General features: G+C 51.2%; 2 protein-coding genes and 1 long non-coding RNA gene across 7 annotated transcripts in view; 2 read left to right on the forward strand and 1 right to left on the reverse strand.

Annotated features, from left to right (window-relative positions):
• Positions 1-10,693, forward strand: part of LOC142065308 (uncharacterized) — a 16,749-nt gene extending 6,056 nt beyond the window's left edge. For both annotated transcript variants that reach the window (XR_012663341.1, XR_012663342.1), the window contains exons 2-3: positions 7,589-7,774; positions 8,935-10,693. This is a non-coding gene — a long non-coding RNA (uncharacterized LOC142065308). The remainder of the gene's footprint in view (positions 1-7,588; positions 7,775-8,934) is intronic.
• Positions 3,101-14,095, reverse strand: KCTD2 (potassium channel tetramerization domain containing 2). Its single transcript, XM_075111298.1, has 6 exons — positions 13,715-14,095; positions 12,211-12,319; positions 11,485-11,576; positions 10,690-10,785; positions 7,626-7,751; positions 3,101-6,548 (listed from the first exon to the last, which is right to left on the reverse strand). The coding sequence occupies exons 1-6, from the start codon at positions 14,012-14,014 to the stop codon at positions 6,519-6,521; spliced, it is 753 nt and encodes a 250-aa protein (XP_074967399.1). The 5' UTR covers positions 14,015-14,095; the 3' UTR covers positions 3,101-6,518.
• Positions 14,096-14,136: 41 nt separating this feature from the next.
• Positions 14,137-17,437, forward strand: ATP5PD (ATP synthase peripheral stalk subunit d). Of its 4 annotated transcripts, none has more exons than XM_075111314.1 (6): positions 14,137-14,229; positions 14,551-14,686; positions 15,378-15,474; positions 16,620-16,691; positions 17,036-17,098; positions 17,233-17,437. In XM_075111314.1, the coding sequence occupies exons 2-6, from the start codon at positions 14,565-14,567 to the stop codon at positions 17,362-17,364; spliced, it is 486 nt and encodes a 161-aa protein (XP_074967415.1). In that variant the 5' UTR covers positions 14,137-14,229; positions 14,551-14,564; the 3' UTR covers positions 17,365-17,437. The 4 variants fall into 4 exon arrangements, with proteins under 4 accessions (XP_074967415.1, XP_074967416.1, XP_074967418.1 ...); XM_075111315.1 differs by having other exon boundaries at positions 14,556-14,686; XM_075111317.1 differs by having other exon boundaries at positions 14,228-14,269; positions 14,556-14,686.
• The last annotated feature ends 3,256 nt before the right edge of the window (positions 17,438-20,693 follow it).

Here is a 20,693-nt window from a genome sequence, read left to right on the forward strand (position 1 = left end):
ACTGCCCCACAACCAGATCTAGGTGGAAGGACATGGTTAATGTCCTTGTTTCCCAAACAAGTTAGTAAGCTGGGTTGAAAATATCTGCAGGCTTTCTGTCTGTAAGTAGATCTGGCCTGATTACTTTGTTCTGGGTGAAGGTGGGTGGGTAAGCGACGAATTGACATTCATCTTTACGCATGAGCCTGAGGCAGAGCAGAAGAGTGTACGTATTGTGCAAGATGCACTTATGGCTGTGGCCAGACGCCTGCTCTGCTGGGTTTTACTCTCCCAGAGGAGTGCGGAGAGGGGAAAAGCAGCAGCAGTTTCCACTGATTTTGCTGGAGCCTCAGGCTGAGAAATCAGATGTTGATAAGCCCCTTGATGCTGCTAAAGCCCTTTCCTGTCTTTAATGTCAGTTCAGGTTTCCTCTTCATCCACAGACATGAGTGGGCAGGCCAGAAAAAAACAAATGACTTGTGCTCCAGGCAAAGCTGGCAGGGGCACGCGGAGCTGCCAGCTGGGGTGACTAATGGGAGTTTTGTGGTCTTGCTGCGAGGTGAGCCCCAGCCCCAGGGAGGCGGGTGGCCGCCAGACACAGCGTGGTGGCCGGGGTGGGCTCAGCCCTGGCAGGAGCCCGAGCCTTTCCTTCCAGAGGAGGGATGTGGGATTGCTCCTTTTATGCCCTTTCCAATGCAGAAAAGGCTGATAAAAGGGTTTTAAAGTCCCTCTGCTGCAGCTCAAATGTGTGCGATGCTGACTGACTTTACTGTGTGGCTATCAGAAAATCTCGGTGATGTTTCGTTACTTGTCTCCCTCCCAAGCACCTGGCAAAGCCACCTGGGCTTATTTTTCCCAGGTGTCTCTGGGGGTTAGGAGGGACCAAATCCTGCCACAGACGGGTACTAAGTTCCTTGGGTGTTTCTGTGCTGCCGTCCACCTCCTGCGTTGGTGGTGGCACAGCCCCAGGGACGGAACCTTTCCCACAGGAGCTGCTCGTCCCTGAGGAGGTGCCTCCACCAGGACCCCACAGCGCAGCGGGGTTCAGAGGCAGCGTGGGGTGCTCTGACAAACCCAGCCAAGAGCCAGGGCCTTTACCCTCTGCTGAGGCTAGTTTGGCTGCAAACCGTCCCTCTCTTTCCCTTTTCCTGGTGCAACAGATCTAGAGCAGCCTGGGTTTTGGTAGCGAGAGCTGAGCTTTCGCCTGGCCCCTGGCAACAGCAGGACCTGCTTGTTAAGAAGCGATGTATCGGGTTCATTTTTATTCTGGGTAAGATAACACACGCAGCACCGCTGCCTGCCCCGCACAACCTCTCGCTGCTTGGTAATACTGGGGCATTGCCTGTGTTTTCTGCAGCCAGAAGTAATTACTTTTAAAAGGAGTTAAGCGGGTTGCACAGCCTTGGATGGGAAAGCGAGGGACGGTACAAAGGCCCGGTGGCTCCGGCTTGCAGTTTCTGCAGAAACCACTGAGGGACACGTGTGTCTTCTGCAGGGTGATGTAGCATTGTGTGAGAGGAGCTGCCTGGCAGACCTGGAGCTGGTTAAAGGTCCTGCACAAATGCTTTTCCAGCCTTCATGGCCTTACAGGTCAGTCCTAAAGTGGGAGAGCTGGGAGGTTACGGCTGCAGGCCTGAAATGCCAGCTGTAATTTCAATTTCTGCTGACAAGTCCTGCCTTGTGAACATGATCGAATACGCATGTGGCGTCAGCAGTGCCAGCCCTGCGGTTTCCGCCTCTGCCCAAGATGCTGCCAGCACCGCAGCGTGGCTTTGCGTTGGGCAAGTTCACTGGCAGTCCAGACCTGCAGTCAGGCCTGGCACGGGGACACGGGCATGGGTCAAGGAGGTTTGAAAAGTACCGGCTTACATCAACCTGTGCCACGCGGTGACTTGGCTCAGCCGTGGTTTCTGCGCCCCGTGGGGGGAAGAGTCTCATCTTCTTCCACCATGTTGGTGTTAAACCCTGGTTTGGGGCTGCGCCAACCCCCTCCCTGCTCCGTTGCTTTGAGGCTCCTGTCGCGGTGGGGATGAAGTGGAGGCAGGCAGCGTGCCTGCTGGGCAGCCTTCAGAGCAGCTACAGTGGTCAGCAGGCAATTTTAGTCAAAAATAAGTCTAAATAAGCAAAGAACGGGAAAATTTGAATGATGTCTTTGCTTCTCTGCCTTTCCCCCGTGTTGGGCCTGAATTGTCAATGTTATCCAACTTCTGGCATCGCCAAAGCTTGACTTACCTGGTTTGCCTCTTTGCCTCCCCGCTTCCTGTCCATCTGCTGGTACCTCTGCGTTTCAAGCATTTCCGAGTTGCAACGTAAACCGGGAGGAACCTAAATCTCAGCTAATCCACCAGCCTCGCTGAAGACACACACACAGGGAAGGCTGGCAGCTTTCGGGACGTTTTAGCTATTTAAAATGTCCTGCAGGGTTTCTGGGCTCACGCCACGTGCCCAGGGCGGTCTCGTGCCCAGCAGCCAGCTGCGGGCTCAGAACATGGGCAGAAGCAAGCGTTAAGAAACTTACTTTTCTCATGTTCATTCATTCCATTTGTCTCGGTGATGGCGAGAACCTTGCGGCTTTGGTCTTGGTAGGCCAGCGGGGAGCTGTTCGCAAGCTTCCGCAGGTGTTCCGCGCGGGAGCGGAAGGGGCAAAGCTGTCTGAAACAGGTCTTTCTGCCACGTGTGCTGGCCCAGAGTCGAGTAGGCGTTTAGCAAATGAAAGCTGACAAAAAAACCCCTTTTCCTTTCTTAGCGACTCACATTTGATGCTTGTATTAACATTCTACTGGCTTGTGGTTGTCGGCGGAAGCAGCAAAGATAAACGTAGCTTCTTTTGCATAAAAGAAAATCAGAGACGTGTTTCAGTTTGCTTTTTTCCCTGAAAGTAACCAAGAAGGACTAAAAAATCTAATTATACTCTCCTCTTGGCAAATCATTGTTATAAATGAGCTGGAGCCAGAAGCAGCTACCCAATGTTCGCATTTCTTGCCCCATAATGCAGTGTTTGTGGGGTAGGGTGGCAAGCGGGTGCAGAGAAAGCAGCAGGCTGCAGACCGGTTGTTCAAACGTTTCAAACCCATTTCAGAATCTTTATTGAAAAAAAAAAAAAAAATCACGGCATCTCAACTGTTATTCAAACACATTTAATAAACAAAGAGAAACAGTAGCAAAGGGCACTGAGACGTGACGAACTGTACAAAACCCCGGGGTCTGCAGGCAAACCCGAGGGGAGGAGCCCGCGGCCCAGCTGCAGGACTGGGGAGCTGCTCCGTCCCATCGCCCTGCAGCAAACCATGCCCCCTTTGCCTCAGCCCACTCAGTCACCCCTGAGAAAAATCCATTTTGTTTTTTTTTAAAAATGTGCAGAAACAAAGACACTTTAAGAAGTTATTTCCAGTCTTGCCATAATGGAACAATTTAGGCCACTGGGAAAGCTTTAAAAAACCCAAGTGTCATACTCGCTGTTCCCGGGATTGCTTTAAAGTGAACCTTCCCAAGAGGCACAAGGACCCTTGGCTATCCGCTGGGTCTACCCCTGCTCACCTACTCTACTCACCACAACACGCTACCTTTTTTAGAGTGAATGGGACAAAATTCATCCTAATTCAGTGCTAGTTTTGATATAGTTGTGACTGAGTGAAAGGCAATGGAAGGAAAAGCCCTGTCTTGAGCACAGAAGGGATGCAACTGGTGCATAATGCTGAGACCAGCCTTGGTCTCGGGGTAAAGGTGACCCAGCACAGTCAGGAAGGAAGAAATCCTCCACTGGGAATGTACCTGCTCTGGATGGACTGCATGCCTGGTCCTGAATACCGCCCAAGAACTCGAGTGCCCGGTACCAACGATTCGTTATCTACCCTAAACTTGTCCTGTTGAACTTAAAGACCCTGCAATCGATCCCGAAGAGTCTTCAACCCCCCCCGCGTGTCCTCGCTGCAGAGAGCAGCGTGGAGGGGAGAACCAAGATACTACTTCAGACTTTCTTGCGCATGTGAGCTAAACAGCTGTTCTGCTCAACCAGGAATGGTAATTTTTAGGCTCTCTGGCTCGGAGGGGAGAGTGATGGCATCACTCTTTCACCAGGCAATCCTCCGGTGGGGCTTCACCACGTATAGCATGTTTGGTGACACAAAAAAAGCAACGAGGTATCGGGTTTTTTTATCTACTTGAGCTGTACTGGACAGGAAGTCTCCCCTTGCAACTAGCGTTGCTTTGAGCTCCATGGTTTGAGCAGCAAGGTGCTCAGCTGGCATCCATGTGACAAAAGCAGCTCGACCAGCTCCTGTTGCCTTTAGTTTGATATTTCTTGACCAGTTCCCAGAACCTCCCTCCTCTGAGGAAGGGAAAGACGACGGATGAGAGCGTTAAAGGGCTTTTTAGGCTGCTAACTTGCATACGTGCGCTTCTTGATTTCTTAGCTGTGAGCACAGACGGACAATGACTGAGGCTACAAGATACCGACAGAGGGGAGATCTATACACATCACAGTGTTATTTAGGCCCAGCCAAGGCGTACGGTCTAATCACACCAATACCATCTCACCACATTATAAACAGGGAAGATGGAGGGAAGAAGAGCTGGGTTCTTCAGCGGGATGGCAAGCCAGCTGCGTTTCAACAGCCTGTAACTGACACAACGTGAATTCAAAGACATTTGGCACAGCCTGTTGTTACCAGGATTAAACTAGCACAGATAATTAACCGGTCGTTCTTAATGTGGCAAAGCCTCCCCTGGAGGAGGTACGTTGGCAAAGCAGGATGGGAGAGGACAGGCAAGAGTACGTACAGAAGGGCTGCGAAGACGCAGCGAGTGCAGCGGTGCCGCTCGGTGTCTCTGCTGCGCGCCTGGTTTCCTGAACTGGCTGTTGGTGATGCTGCTGCAAGGCCCTGTCAGCAACAAGTGGTAAGATGGGAAACCTGCCCAGCTCGATCTCAAAACATCAAGGAGACTGCAGGTAGCTGAAGTCCTCCAGAAAGGAGCCCAACTCCTCAGTCCAGGTGAGGAATTTTCTGATACCTTACTAAGAAACATCTGCTCTGAGCTTGTCAATGTCTGTGAATTCCAGCTTTGCGTTTAATGCCAGTTTGGGACTTGACTCAGGAAGACCCAAGTGCCTGGACACTTAGGCTACAAAGAACAAAGCCAGGATGAAAGGGGAAAAACATGCAGCAAATGCCTAAGAAATTCCATTTACCAGAGAAGGAGGGACGTGCCCTTGGTTAGGGATGGCCCGGGAAAACAGAGGGGAACCAGTGACTGCAGTTTGGCTAAGATCAGAATTCAAGAGAGGCACAAACGAACATTTCGCACGTCCATCCAAGGCATTCCAAAAAAAAAAAAAAAAACCCAAAAGAGAAAGAAAGAAAGGTCACAGAAGTCGACACATCACTTTGGACAAGAAACATTACAACAGTTTGGCAACTTTTCACTGAGACACCCCCACCCCCCACCCCAGCTCTGCGATGCCCCTCTAATCTGAGGTGATCTCTTACGGGTGGGGACATGAGCGGGCTGCAAATAAATCACTGCATGTAAATAGGGGGCCTCCTCCACAAAGGATCTCGTGGGTTAAAACAAACCTACCTGCTTGCTACAGTACAAAAGAAGTTCTGCCTGAAGTCCTCCCTTGGCGAGAAGGAAGGCGAGCGAGCCCACGCTGCTGGAGACAAACAAGGCAAAGCTGAACTTGGCAGCAAGTCCCTAACCTTGTGACTTTGCACCAGGCTAAGATATGGCCGTGGCAGGGTACTGGGGGGAAGATGTCACCACTCTGACTCCGTAGAGAAGCGTAAAGGACAGAACTATCACTCTCGCTGTTCTGGGTGAACGCAGGTCTCTCTGTTTATGCATGCGGAGTAACGGGCGCTGGAAAACGCCAGGAGCCCGTATGCCGTAGTGTTAACAGCGAGACCTGTGTTAGATGGACACGCGGCTCCACTCCCCTTAGTATCGAAACTCAGCTCTTAGGAATTGAACAAGGAACAAATACAAAGCACGAATGGAAAAAGTTTGTGTGGGTTTTTTTACGAGTGGTTGTTTTGTTCCTCCTTTTAAAGCCCTGCTCCTCTGATCTGGGGGGGCTGGCTGCTCAGGAGGGGAGCGCTGCGAGGCCCCTGCGCTCTTCTGGTGGCAGACCTGGGTGCAAGAAATGGCACAGCTCACCTACGGATCCCCCACCCACGCCAGCCTGTGGAAGGCGGGACTGATTACAAGGGCCTGTGGATCTGAGCAACCCTCGGAAAGGCTCCGACTGGGAATCCGGCCCAGCCATCATTGGAAAAATTCAATACAGCACTGGCCATGAAAATAAAATACTTGTGGAAAGGACTATCCAACTGGAAGAGTCTTTCCCTTCCTCGATTTCCAGGGTAAGAGGGAAGCCTTTGGTTATGACCAGAATTATTCGCCATTGGCAGGACAGGCTCGGCTTTGCTTTGCATTAGCTCGGTTACTGTACAAGGGCAAGGTTGCGCTGCGGAGAGGTGCTCTGCCCAGCCAGACCGCCCTCTTGACATCTGGGAGTTATAACGGAGTGGACACTTGAATTACATCCGGGATCCTCGCTCCTGAAGAATCTGAAAAGGAAGAGAGCGTCTATAAATACCTTGGACAAGTTTAGATGCAAAATTCACATTCAGAGTCCTGGGATTTTTTTTGCAGAGAAAGAAAAGCTGGGCCCCCCAGTTTAAGAAGGATGTGGAACTGCTTGAGCAAGTCCAGCAGAGACCTACCAAGGTGATCAGGGGCCGGAGCATCTCCCTTCTGAGGAAAGGCTGAGAGACCCGGGTTTGTTCAGCCTGGAGAAGAGAAGACTGAGGGGGGATCCCATCAGTACCTATAAATATCTAAAGGGCGGGTGTCAGGGGGATGGGGCTGGACTCTTTTCAGTGGTGCCCAACGCCAGGCCAAGGGGCCACAGGCACAAGCTGGGACACGGGAAGTTCCCCCTGAACATGAGGACAAACCCCTTCCCTGTGCGGGTGCCAGAGCAGGGGCACAGGCTGCCCAGAGAGGCTGTGGGGTCCCTTCCCTGGAGACATTCACCCCCCGCCTGGACGCGGCCCTGTGCCCCTGCTCTGGGGGTGCCTGCTCATGCAGGGGGTGGGACAGTATGAGCTCCAGAGGGCCCTTCCAACATCTGCCATGCTGTGGTTCTGCATGACTAATGTGAGAGTAGCTTGCTGGCTTTTATGCTACCATAACAAATGACAGGCTGGTTAAAGCTGACTAAGCCCTTTGCCAGAAATCCTGCTTAGCTGCCTGCCAGGAGTTAAGAATGCCGCCTTTTGTTGCCATCCCAGGGGAAAAAGGAGTGGATTGAAAGGGATGTGTGTGGAAATCTTGTCTCTCCCTGCAATATCCTTAAACCACAAACTGTGACCAATCTCAAAGGTCCTTGCTATGCTGTCTTCCCTTTAAGTCTATCTCTTCCTCCAATTTTTTTTGTCTTAATTTGAAATGTACAAAGAGCCTTAGCTCTTGGCCTACGGTAAAACATGAAATCTCCCCAGAGGGGAGGATCACGCATACAGGAGGAAACAGGAAAGCTGGCACACGGAACTGCTATGGCAAATTACGGACCTGCTAGAGAAAGAAGGGTTTTTTCTTTGCACAGGGGAATCCACGCCAATACATCTGAGCAGACGCCTTACCTTTGCCTTCTCACTGGGCTCCTTCACAATGCCATTGGTAGAATTGTTGAGCTCCCTGGACACAACGCAGAGGAATTCTGCCTGGTCTTCGTTTCCGTAGTTGTAGGAAGATCCAATGCTGATGAGCTGTGCAACAGGAGACAGCCGAGGTAAGAACCGATAAGCCTTGACTTCTGCTCTATTCCTACAATTGCTTTGCGAGGTACGACTGTCCAGCGAGACCGGTCCTGGCCCTCAAGTCTCTGCCGGTAGCCTCCCATGTGAGAGGCTCTCCTGAGAGTGCAGCAGGGACCCAGCCGAGCTCCAGAGCCCTCTAGTGGCACCTGGAGCCCCAGGAAGAAATTCCAGCCTGAAACTGTCATGTTCTGTACTGTGCTGAACACGACAGAACACTTTCCAATTACTGAGGGCAGAAAAAGGAAAAACACGTCAGATTTTGCAATATATAATATCCAGCTTCTTCAAGATATGGGGCAGGCAACGCTGACTTCCTGGTCCAGGCAACACTCAGCTCTCAACTCGCCTTTTGACTTTGATGTGTAAAAACTGGAAAGGCAGCTCTTTACCACAGACAGATGTTAGATTAACTAGGGGACATGTGGCAAACTGGCACCATTCTTCACGTAGATGCTGTCAAGATGAAGTTTGATATCTGTGTAAACGGGATTATATTCTATTACTGTTGTGATGAGGGGTCTGGACTCCATCCAAGAAATCCCATCTGTCTCATTTATCATTATTACATTAAAAGGACATCCTGGAGTGCAGAGCTAATTTGTCATTTACAGCTCGGTTCTGCATTCCAGATAATAAATCTAAGTAACATGAAGAAGGCAATGTGAATCTTATCAACTGCGTATATCTAGGAAACTTTAATATGCAGCGTGCACCCTAACTTCCATGTCCTAATGGATGTTAGAAGAGAGCTCCGTATTTACATATAAGACAGATGCCATCAACAGCCTTCCTGGGCAGGTGACTGTCCACAGGGTTACCGTGCAGCTGCAGGAAGATCTGGGGGCTGTTGTGCTGACTGACCTCCAGTACTGTTTTAAACAGGCTTTGATGCTTGTGCTGAGGGCAACAGACAGGATAAAAAAATATATCTTTTTTCTTTTGCTGCCCCACTCCCTATTTTGTCTGTTTAAGCTCCTGGATATTTCAATACCACACACCATTATTTACTCAACAAACATGAAGTGTCTTTTGATAAAGAGAGCAATTTTCCAGACTACTGAACTGTGGGTGGACAGGAGAATGGATTTCTGTTTAAAATAACAAATTCCTATTCCATCCTTAATTTACGCAGGACTGAATGGTACAAGGCAGAGAACCTGAAAGGCCACGTGCTCCTCTGAGAACCCAAGCCTGACAGACAACGAGGCTGCAACAGCTTTTACCACTTCTGGCTTTCCTGCAGGTTTCTGAACTGGTCTTTTGATGATATTAAGTGACCAGACCCAAAGAGCCCGTGAAGGGAACGTCTGCTCCGTTCAACTACTGGCACCCAGGCTAAGATTTAGCAGTAGGCTCTCTCTCCCTGATACGCAGACCTGTTACCATCTTTCCCAACATGTCTCAGTATGCCAAGTGGTGTGATTTGGGGGGAGGGGAGAAGCAGTGCTGGGTTGCACAGCTGGGGAAAGAACTTGGCAATAGGCTGCAGCCACAATGTGCCGCCCAGCAGGGCCCGTTTCAGCATGGGCTGCATCCCGTGCTGCACCACTGCCACGCTCCTGCTCCGTGACCCCGTCCGGACCATCTCGCAGCTGGAGGGAGGCTGAACCACTGTGTGAGGTCTAGCCAAAGCATCGGATCTGTCTGCCCTGTTCAGGCTTGCTGCCCTTGGGGGTGTCTGAGCTGAATGCAAGTCCCAGGGGAGGGCAAGAACAGCTCCTGAAGGTGGGAGCGTGCTGGAGCGGGAGATGCGGGAACCTTCCTGGTGCTTGCAGCGTAGAGGAAGGAGGAGGCTGGCAGGGTCGTCGGTGGTTTGTGCAAAGGTTGTGGATGGCGGAGGGAGGGGACAGGAAGGAAACACCCTAACATTTGCCTGTAACTGATATCTTGACCCTGTCGTTACAGATTTGAAAAGCAAGACTAGGAAAGATGTAAGGGTGCAGATCCCTGCACAGGGCACTGCCTACAGCCTTTTGGTTTTGGGGGTGTTACGCGCCATGTGTGAAAGGCAACATCTGTTCAGTAAGTTTTCAGTCAGCAAAACCTGGGTGTTGGAGGACTGGGATGCCATGGAGCAGCAGTGGCTCTTGGTCACAAGATTTTGCTACCGGCTCAGAGGGGCAAGAGTTTTTGCCCACCTCTCCACTACGCAGTAGGAGTTTTCAGGCATTACAGAGCAGTTACATATATGAACAAGTGATGCACAGGGCTGTTGCTAACGCTATGCCTCGCTTCGTGTCAGCACATTTCCCACAGCATCCACTTGTACTGAGGCTGGACTGACTGGGAAGACAGCAGAGCTGTAATCCAGAGCCTAGTCTGCAGTTTCTTAATATAGCATTAACATGCAGGCCAGCTGGTTTCCAGTTCTCCATCCTCCTAAATAAGACAACTGTATTCAATTGAAGAAACCAAATCTGGAACTAATACCCTACGCAACTTCAGTGACACCTACCCCTGCAACTGGCTGCGTTACAAAGGCATCTGCAGGAAGTATATTTCTCATGTCACTCAGCACCTCTTTAGCAAATGCAGGAGTCATGGCTTTGACCTTCCAGAAAAGTCACGCTGTGGGTTTTTTTTTTTTTTCCATGGCTCAATTAATTTCCTGGATAAAACTGGTGAATGTGATGAAATGCAGGAAAAGGGAAGAATTGTTCTGGGATTTGACAAGGATACAAGAAGCCCTGACAGGAAATGGGATCTCTCCTGGCAGTTTGAGTGAATTCTGCCTTTCCCTGTCAGTTATGCTACGTAAGTGGGCTGCTGCTCAGTTCAGACTGCTTATTTGGAAGAGAAGAGCAGCGTGAAGTGCAATTAAATAGCAAACTCTGCTTATTCCATATCCATCTTTCAAAGGAATTCTGTTGTCCTTTGGTAACGGTACCTGTTCAAATTTCCACCCGTCAGACATCGTGGACACCATCTGTGTGAGCTCCTCCTCTTGGCACTGCAGGACTCTGTACACATGCTTCACAGGTCCCTAGGCGTGGAGAATAAAAACAAGCGTGGATTTAGTAATTGTTATACTAGTATCAAGCTAGGAAATTAATAAGCCTCTCCTCTGTCATCTTGTTATTTGAGGAAGTCTGAGCCCGACAGGCTTTCCGAGGCGTTGTCCTTCCGACCATCCAACCGATTCTAGAACAGTACGTACGGTTGACACGCCTCTCTTAAAAGCCTTCTGTGTGTCTAAGGGCCAGTGAAAGCAAAACTTCCTTGCCTTTCGAAGCCATTTACTGCTCTTTGAGTGTGTTTCTCTTCTGAAATTGAATCCAGTGGGTGTGTTAGTATCAGCTGAGCCACGATGGAGAAAATTGCCACAGAGGGACAGATATAAAGGGAAGAAAATGGTTTAGAGAAGGAAGAGTTTGAACTATTCTTTACATACCAAAGCAGTATGTTTTGCTTTATAACTACCCATCTCTGCTCCTGGCCCCTCTTGTTTAACTGTTTGTTGTCTTTCCCTGCAGTGCTAACAAGACAACTCAGTGGTCTCTGCTTAGAACCGCAATGGATGCTCTTTTCTAGCTGTGCCCTGGATCCACCCAAAAGCACAGATTCCACCTCTTAAATATGACTAAACAAAAAACCTGCTACTAGAAACGTCTACAGCCACGTGTCCTCCTACTACGCTACAGAAAATGACTGACTTCATAATGCAAAAGTCGCCGTGCATTACTTGAGAGGTTCTGTTCTCGTTATCCCGTATCCGCTCCTTCACCAGCCGCACAAGAGATGCGATATTGTAAAACTCGGCTTCTTCCAGTACCCCTAAAAAAGGAACCAGAAGGAGAGAGAAATTCTGTTACTTCGTACAGAGCAATTCTGCTACAAGGATGCAACACCTGCTCCTGACTCCAAATCTAGCCCAGATGCGAGGAAATCCCCAAATGCCAAAGACTCTGCCACCGATCTCATGGTCCCAGGCTGGAAGAGAACAACCACTTTTGTGACTCAGAGGGTCTTTAAGAAAGATTATTCCCCTTTCCCTGGGATTATCAGAAACCTCATGGTTTCTCTATTTTGTTCACACGGCCCCATTAGGGGAAAGTCACCAAAGCTGCCTGCTTGTAGAGCTGCTGGCTGTGGAGGGAGAGGAGGTGTGCTAATGGATCTTTTGCTCTGCTAACAGAAGCCTTTGAGCTAAGCAGGAAGCGATGGGTTGTGCTCCAAGCTGCAGGCCTCCGCTTTCAAGAAGATAGAGACTTTAACGATTTAATCCCTGTTAGCGAGCATCCTTCTGAGGAACTAACGGTACTAACAGCGCTACCGGGAAATGCAGCTTGCTCCCACCTACACATCACCTCCTCACGAGCCCTGGGCACTCAGGTGAGTTTCTGATGATGGCCCTCGGACACTGCTGTCAAACAGCATTTGCAGTTCTTCCCCTGTATTCTTCTCTTACCTTCTTCCGCAAGCTCCTTGTTTATGATGAGCTTCCCATGCCGGAGGTAGTTCAGTATTGGACCAAAATACGTGGGGTCTCTATCGATGAGATACGCCCCCGTCTCATCCTGTCAAGTACAGGAATGAAGCAGGGATGGTTAAATGGTACCATGAAAAAAATAATTTCAGTTGAAAACAATAAATTCAACAGTTTCTCTCTGAGAACCTGGATTCATTTGCCTGGGAAAGGCGTACTAATAACTCCCCATTTAAACCAACATTATATTTTGTTTGTCAATACCTGAGCACAGCTCCGTAATGCTGGCAGGTGCTTCAAATGAAGCACTTCTATGAACAGAATTTATATACTTGGGGAGAAAAGCAGGGCCTAGATTTGTTTTCCAGACTAGTTCAACCATGAGACGCTGGAGGAAAACTGGATCTCTGGTTCTAGCTAACAGCATAGGAGAGCTAAAGTAGCTTATCTCCTTTATTCTTTCTGCTACTGAAAATGCACATTGCAACGCCCCAGCCATGTCTCCTGCGTAACTACTGCCATGAAATAACCAACAATTCACAACCAGCTTTGAGGTGTTGACAAAGCCTGTGCAGGACTCTCTTGTATCACTCCCTTAAATCACTTTAGAGCAACATCTGTCTTGCCTATCGATCTGCTCTAAAACAATAAAAACTGTGTGGGGAAAAAACCACTCTGAAACGTCATCTCCTCTCTTCACTGGTGCTGGTGATTGCTGCTTTGAGCACAACCAGGATTTCTCTTTTGATTAAACTCTGAAGAGAGTGGCAAGAGACCTGAATAATTCTCAGTCTGGCCTACCCACAAAATATTTACAAAACCTCATGCAGTGGATCCTACAGAAAACCTGTCATTACAAGAGTAACTGCTTGCAAAATCCTTATGATAAAATCCAACGCCTTCAAAACTATCCACCTGTGTAAGGAATGTGCAGTGTGACCTTTTATGAGAGCAAAGTGAGATATTTTAAAGAAATAATATGCATTCGGGGTGAGAAATCATTAAAAATTCCTGTTTCTCAAAGAGTTTCCTTCTAGTTCCGTCTCTGCTACAGGGAACTGCTGGGGGAAGGTGCTGGTTTGTTCCTTGAGAGGAGTCACATTGCGTTACAGGCACCAGGGCAGACCCCAAGCCCTGTTCTTGGGGCTGTGGCCGCATAACACGGCACAAGGGACAAGGAGGTGGCGTCTGTCAGAGCAATACGAGTCCCTGGGGACCGTGGGAGTGGGGCTGCCGTGGAGATCAGCCCATCCATGCCATGGGGTCAGGGCTGCTGGGGCCACGGTGCAGCCTCAGGGGGTGCTGGCCCCGGGGACAGCGGCAGCGGGGGCTGCCACCCCGCCGGTACAGCGGGATCAGGAGTGCTGGCCCCGGGGACACCGGCTGCCCTGGGGCTCGGGCAGCCCCGGGAGGGGCGGTCGCCGGCCGGGCTCGGGGCCTCGCCGTCCCGGTGCGGGGCGCGGACCGGCCCCCGCCGCGGCCTCACCTTGTCGGAGCCGAGCTCGGGCCCGTCCTGGCAGCAGAGGCGGCAGAGGAAGGACTTGGGCTCCCGGCACAGCGTCTGCCGGGTGCTCACGAAGTACGTGCCGCCCACGTTCAGGCGCACCCACTTGGAGGCGGCGGGCGAACGGGCCGCACCGGGCGGGGACAACGCCCCGCCGGAACCCGCCGCCGCCGCCGCTCCGGCCGCTCGGGGACTGGGCGGCCCCGGCGCCCCCCCGGGGCCCGGGCTGGGGGTGCGACCCCGCGGCGGTCCCTCCGCCGCCGCCGCCGCCAGCTCGGCCATGGTGGAACCGCTCAGCGCCCCCGCGCCGCCATCGCCGCCCGCCGCTACCGCCGCCGCTTCCGGTGCGTAGAGCACTTCCGGAGCGGCGGCGGCGGGGGGGGGGGCACCGGGTGGGAGGGGAGTGACGGTTTCCGGTGGGGCCTAGCTCTGATTGGGCGGCGGCGGCACCACTTCCGGCGCTGCTTGGCTGGGGATTTCGGCGGCGGTCGGTGAAGGTGAGAGCGGGGACGGGACGGGGGCGGAGGCGCTGGGGCGGTGAGCGGCCGGAGTACCGGGGATGGGGGGGGAGGGAACAGGCTAGGGTGGGCCTGGACTTGAGGGGGACGTGAGGCCGCGGTGAGGCTGGGCTGAGGAGGGGTCCCCCCCCGTGTCCCGGTCCCCCCCGTTTCCGCATCCCCCCGGTGCCCCCTCCCACCCCAGCCCGCCCGGCTGGGTGCCGCTAATCCCGGCCCAGCACCGTCCTCCCCATCCCCGCGGTTGCCAGTCCCTGCCCGCTCCCCTCCCAGCGTAACCCACCTGGTGTCATCTCCCCCGAGTGCAGGCCGGGAGCATGGCGGGGCGCAGAGCTGCCATCAAGGCTATCGACTGGGCGGCCTTCGCTGAGAGGGTGCCCCCGAACCAGAGGACCATGTTCAACGCCCTGAAGACCCGCAGCGATGCGCTGTCAGCCCGGTGAGTGTCTGCCTGGCTCCCGCACATGGGGCGCTTCACCCCCTCGGCTGAGCTGTTCGGCCTTGGTGGTACTGGCTCGAGCCGGTGGCGGTAACAGTGCCCTTGCAGAATTGTCCTGACAGGCATTAAAACAGGCCACCCTCAGGACAGCTGGTGGCTTCTGTTTGGCAAATCGTTTTTGCTTAATTCTACCCAGAGTAAAACAATAACTGCAACAAAAAAAAGCAGTTCTGTGACTGCTGTTTGCTTTGGCGCATTCAAAACATTTTGCAAGCTTGGTTATTCTGTGAAATGCTCTTCAAATTCATGAGCCTCTCAAGTGCTTTGGCATCCGCTGCTTGATACAGATGTTGTTGGCTGTTACAGTTAACTTTGCTCATTGCCTGTAGTTCAGTATTGTGAAAACTGCCTGCTCTTTCCTTCCAGCTGCCCCCAGAGGTGCTGCAGAGCGGTTTGAAGCAGAGCAGGGCTGCAGACTGAACTGTCCTTGTCCGCAGAGCGAAGTCTGTTTCAAGGGCAGAGGGGTTTGCAGAAGGGGTTCCTCACTGCATGTTATTGACGGAGCTGAAAATATTTAAACTAAACTTAGCAGGCCATGTTGACGCTCGGGAAAGTAACTGTGGCAGAGGGTAGACGGTGGTGCGGGGTTGCTTCCAGCGCTGGCTGTGACTGCTCTCCTCCCTCTCCTCAGGATGGCCGCTCTGCCGGAGAAGCCCCCGACCATTGACTGGGCTCACTACAAGGCGATTGTGGCCAAAGCTGGCATGGTGGATGAGTTCCAGAAGAAGGTCAGTCTCTTTGCCAGCTGGGTGTTGTTCTTTTGGGAGGTTTGAATGGGGAATGTCTTTGGTGTTGAGAGGAAAACACCCAAATTGGCAGAGGAGGTTGGTTTTGGCTAGCAGGCGCCCCAGCTTTGCATCCTGCCAGCCTCGAGGAGGCCGCTTCGGTGCCATCTCTCAGGAGGAAACCTGTGGCACTGTATGGTAGAAAGTTGGTGAAAGAAAACTTGGCAAATCATTTTGGCCGCAGGGGTGAATTGTCGGGTGGTGCCTCTCCTGAAGCAAATGCTCAAAGTATTTCTCTAACTCACTGAACAGAAGGTGGCGAGTGTGGCTCTGCACGCTGTGAATCGTGTAAAGCTAGCGGGTGCCTGCAGGGGTTGCCGTCCTCTTTCTAAGCAGGAATTGAAAAGCACAAGTGAGGCTTTTGCTGAGGGATGTGTGGTGTTATCAGTGGCACAGCAAAAATTGGCCTCCCAAGCCTGGGAGGACCTGCTGACCTCAGGTGGATCTGGGAACTTTGTCTTGGGGGAAATAAGTCTGTGATATTTTAAGTCTTTGGTATTAGACTTGGAATCATAGGATCATTAAGGTTGGAAAAGACCTCTAGGATAACCAAGTCGAACCCCCACCCAACACCCCCAGGCCTCCTAAACCATGTCCCCAAGTGCCATGTCAGCATGTTTTTGAACCGCTCCAGGGACGGTGACTCCCCCACCTCTCTGGGCAGCCTGTGCCAGGGCCTGACTGCTCTTGCAGGGAAGAATTTTTTCTTCATATCCAAGCTAAACCTCCCCTGATGCAGCTTGAGGCCGTTTGCTCTCACCCCAAGTCTCATCGGCTTCCTCACTTCCTCACAGTGCTGTGCTTTGGTCTCGACAGTGCTGTGATGAAGGTGTGTGCTGTTACGTGTCCTGGTAGCGGTGTGCAGTGCAGAACAGGTTGCTTTAAGCTCACACGTGAGCAGCACTGCTTGTGACAGACAGGGTCAAGCTGCAGTGATCCATTTAGGAAGCTCGTTAACTTACGCTCCTGTGAGTATCTCCTAGGGAGAGAGGAGGGAATGCTCCCCTGCTGCTAGGGAAAATGACCCTGGTTTGAAGGATTATTTCAGTCAAACAAACTGTATAAAAATTTTCTCTTTCAATGCACAGTTCAGTGCGCTGAAGGTTCCTGAGCCGGTGGATACACAAACCGCCAAAATTGATGCCCAGGAGCGGGAAGCTGTAAGTGTTTACGCCGTTCCCTAATGCCGGGGTTGTCTCTGACTTCTGTGAAGATGGGAAGAGGCGAGGGGGAAGGGGTGTCCTGTACCTGCCTCTGCGCAGGCCGGGCAGCCTGAGCTAGAGTGTGGCTCTGGTCTTCGCACATGTCTCTATCTTTTGTCTAAGCCAGAGGATCTCTACATGTGGAAGGGTTTGGCTATTTGGGATTTGACCAAGATTCTGTCCTCTTACCTAGTGTAATGAAGGTGAATTTTAATGCCAACTTAAAGCATGGGGTTGCTGGCTCACTCTAGGTCACTGTCTTTATCGTAACCATACTCACCACGCCCTCTGCTTCCCTGCAGGCAAAGAGCACTGCTGAATACGTGCAGGCTTCCAAAGCTCGTATTGCCCAGTACGAGCAACAAGTAAGTCTGGACTTTGCTTAGTGAATATTCCCTTTAACCCAGCCTGGCACACACCTTGCTCTTACCTGGGTGTGCTTTGCTCTTTCTTGCTGACGAGTGACTTGTAACATGTTTGTTTCTGCTCCCACTTCAAGCTTCAGAAGCTCAGAAGCATGATTCCCTTTGAACAGATGACATTTGAAGACTTGCACGAAGCCTTCCCTGAAACCAGGCTGGACAAGGAGAAATACCCATACTGGCCCCACAGGCCGATTGCTGATCTGTAAACTGGTCTGGAAGCAGTTTGTCTGACAACTGTCAGACTCCGTGGTCTTCTAAATAAAGCGTTTTTCCCTCCTGTTTGTGGCTTAGATCCTAGACCTGAGGTTACAGGGTTTTCAGAAACGTGGAACAATACACAAACTTGCAAATAGCCCGGTTTTCCTGGATTTTGTCTTTTCTACCCGTGAGCTTGTTTCTGTAGCAAGGACCAAGCTCCCAGCTAGACCTGCTGATAAAACTGAGTCCTGTTCCATCTTCTATAATGCAAATAAACTGTCTGTTCACCTCTAACCGCACGGTGCAGGGAACGTAGTTCTTCTGCCACTGCTGGCAAGTAGGCACTGGGAAGGTGAATGTGTAAAGCCTTTTGAGGTGCTGGAGCGTATTTCGTCGTGATCTGTGAGGCGTCCGGAGTTAAGTCTCACAGGCAGGGGTCTAGGGCTGTGGTTTAGGTTGGTTGTGATGGTTTAGGTGCAGCCAGTTGCAGAAGGAGTTGGAGTGTAGATGGGTTGAGGTACATTTTAAAAAAAAAAAAGTAAACATATTTTTTTTTTAAAACATCACAAGTGTCACCCCGTTAATCCTGGTGATCCTGTCGTTCTCTTGGTCCTGCTTTCCCGAACGATGTGGATCTCACTGAAACTCATGGAAACAATAGCGCAAACGCTACAGACTTGGATTGTTTTATTTAATTATCTGAGGTGGAATTCTTAAACACCTTTCCCCAGATGGAAATGTCTCCACAAGGGAAGGGCATTAACTCCCTTTTCTGACGGTCCTGTTTGTGGTAAGAATTACAGGCTGATAAAACGAAGGTGTTATTCCCTGATTTCACAATTGGTTTATTCAAGTACCTTGTGTGCTGGTTTTGGCTGAGAAGCCAGCCAAAACCAGCGCACCTTGCTAGCCCACGGGATACTTTAAGAACATACGAAGTTCCACTGAACTAGAGTACAAAGCACTAAGTGTGCAGATCTCGTGCCTTGTGGGTATGTGGTTTTTTTTTCCTTTTATTTAGGCAACTGAAACTACTGCAGCTCTTTGAATCAAGCAGGAAAAAAATGACAGCGGAGAGATTGGAAGAAATACAGTGGAGAAAGACTGAAGGAGCGCTCTGCAGAGCGGGTCTCTAACTGCTCCATTTTACAGAAATAATAGCAAAAAAACCAGGAAGAGGGAGAAGTGACCACAGAGAAGCACTTTCTCCACAAGCCGCAGAAATAGGCCCTGCTCCTGCGGTTGCCGGCAGGGATCTTTCCTGGCTGGCTGCCCTTTTTCCTGGGCCGTCCTGCGCAGGTTCGGCGGCCGGGCGCCCTCCTTGGCGAGGTGTTTGATGGTCTGGGTGTCCGTGGCTCTCGGCGGCAGCTCCCTGTGCACGTCTGCAAAGAGCAAACAGCACGTGTCAATGCAGGGGGGTCGGGGGGGGGGACCGACACTGGGGCGCTGGCTGCCCTGAGGGAGCCCACCCTCGCTCAGAGGAGCCTGCAGCAGAATGCAGGTAACCTGACCTACTCGTTTTTAAGAGCTGTTATGGGTTGCTTTAGCTTGCTGGAAGCTTCCAAGAACCTTGCCTGAGCGTAGGGATGTGTGCTGCTGGTGCAACAGCAAGGAGGTGTCTGACACAGCCATGATCATGAGCAGGAAGGTGCCTAAGAAGAACAGCACTGCAGAACAACATGAAAACAAAGCAAGCCCTTGATGACTGTCGTCGTTTTCTTGCATCTGGAATCCCGTCCGCATTCAGTTGCCTGGTGGGGAAGAGGGGAAATTTCTGGCTCCAGCAAGGGATAAAGCCTGGCTGTTCATGACTTCAGTGTTCATGGACGTGTCCAGAAATGCCCAAAGACCTCCCTTAGAGCTGGTACCTGGGTAAAAATCAGTTCTTATTCAGTAAAGATGGGTACCTGTTACAGGTGGTTTGTTGGAGGAAGCTGGAAGGATGTTGTCGAGAGTCAGAGCTAACATGGAGCTGCCGAGGATGGTGGCAATCTGGAAATTGATTTTCTCCTCGAGAGAGCTGGGTCTGAACGACACAGCTGGAAGGATGTTGTTGAGAATCAGGGCTAACAGAGATACAGGGCGCACGTTGGGAGGATCAGGTTCAAAACATACAGAGTGGGTCGTCTCTGCACAGAAATCTGTTGAAGAAGATGGGCAAAATTGAGGTGAGCAGGAGATAACCTGCTGTGTTGGGTGAACGCTTGGTCCCTAATGTAGAAAAGTATCTTGTTTCATACTATTTTTTTTTTTTGGTGGCAAACCAGTGCAATATGATATGACAGTACTGCCATACCATATAGGTGACCACGGAAAATTCCCCGTCATCCAGCTCTTCTATGTATTCAGTGATGCTCAGGTTGGTCCATCAGTCAGGAAGTAGCTCTGGCTGTCCTTCATCACCTCAGCTGATGTCCGTCTCGTCTTCATGACAAGGGCTGTTACTGCTTGGGCAGGAGGGAGGAGTTGCAAAATTTAGGCATTATTAGAGGTCGGTTCTTTCCTCTCCCTTTCCCTCGCAACCAAGAGTGGGTGCGGATGGGGAAAGGCAACGTTTCACGTGCTGCTGGGGTTTCTTTACTCATCAGGGAGAAATTAAAAAGGACTCTCGTGAAGAGGCTTGGCTGGATCTCTGGGAATGCGGATCGGAGGGGGAATCTCCAGTGAATTAGGACAGTTGTCCCTTGCGGATGGGAGCTGGAGGGTTTTGTGTCACCTCTGCTTATTTTTCAACCCTTCCTGTTGGGATGAACTCGGACTGCAGTTTGGATGCCTGAAACTGTCCTTAGTTTCCTCTTATTTCCATGGCTTTCAGGTATGTTTAAAGATCAGTCCTGCATAACCATGTGTGAACGAGTAGCCTTGTTGCAAGAAGCCTGCTAGTCTCTTGGTTTGTAGAGTCCAGTCCCAGGGAGGGGGACTTGCCACAGAACATCCAGATGCTTCCAGAGATGTTGCTGGGAAACGTGTCAAAACAGAATGACAATGTTTTAGCTCATTTTCCCTGGTGTTACATGACCTCAGCCCCACTAACCAAGTGTAAGTGCGCGGTGCTGCTAAGGGAACGCCAGAGTTAGCCAGAGTCTGTCTCATCTATTCCTCCTACAAATTTAGCCCAGCTCTGGTAAAACTCAGCTTGCCGCTGTGCCCGGGTAGAGGAATGAAGCTATGCTCAGGTTGCACGTCTGGGTGTCAAAGGGGAACTTGAGGCTCACCAAGCCGCACGATAAGGTAACCTGGAAGGGCTGGGTGGGGTTGAAGCTGCCGTTGTGCAGGACGGACACATAATCCAAGTTTGAGTTTTGCCCGTTCACTCTGGAGGAAAGAAAAGTGGCAA

This window comes from Phalacrocorax aristotelis, chromosome 16, assembly GCF_949628215.1.
Source record: "Phalacrocorax aristotelis chromosome 16, bGulAri2.1, whole genome shotgun sequence".
Taxonomy (NCBI): Eukaryota; Metazoa; Chordata; class Aves; order Suliformes; family Phalacrocoracidae; genus Phalacrocorax; species Phalacrocorax aristotelis.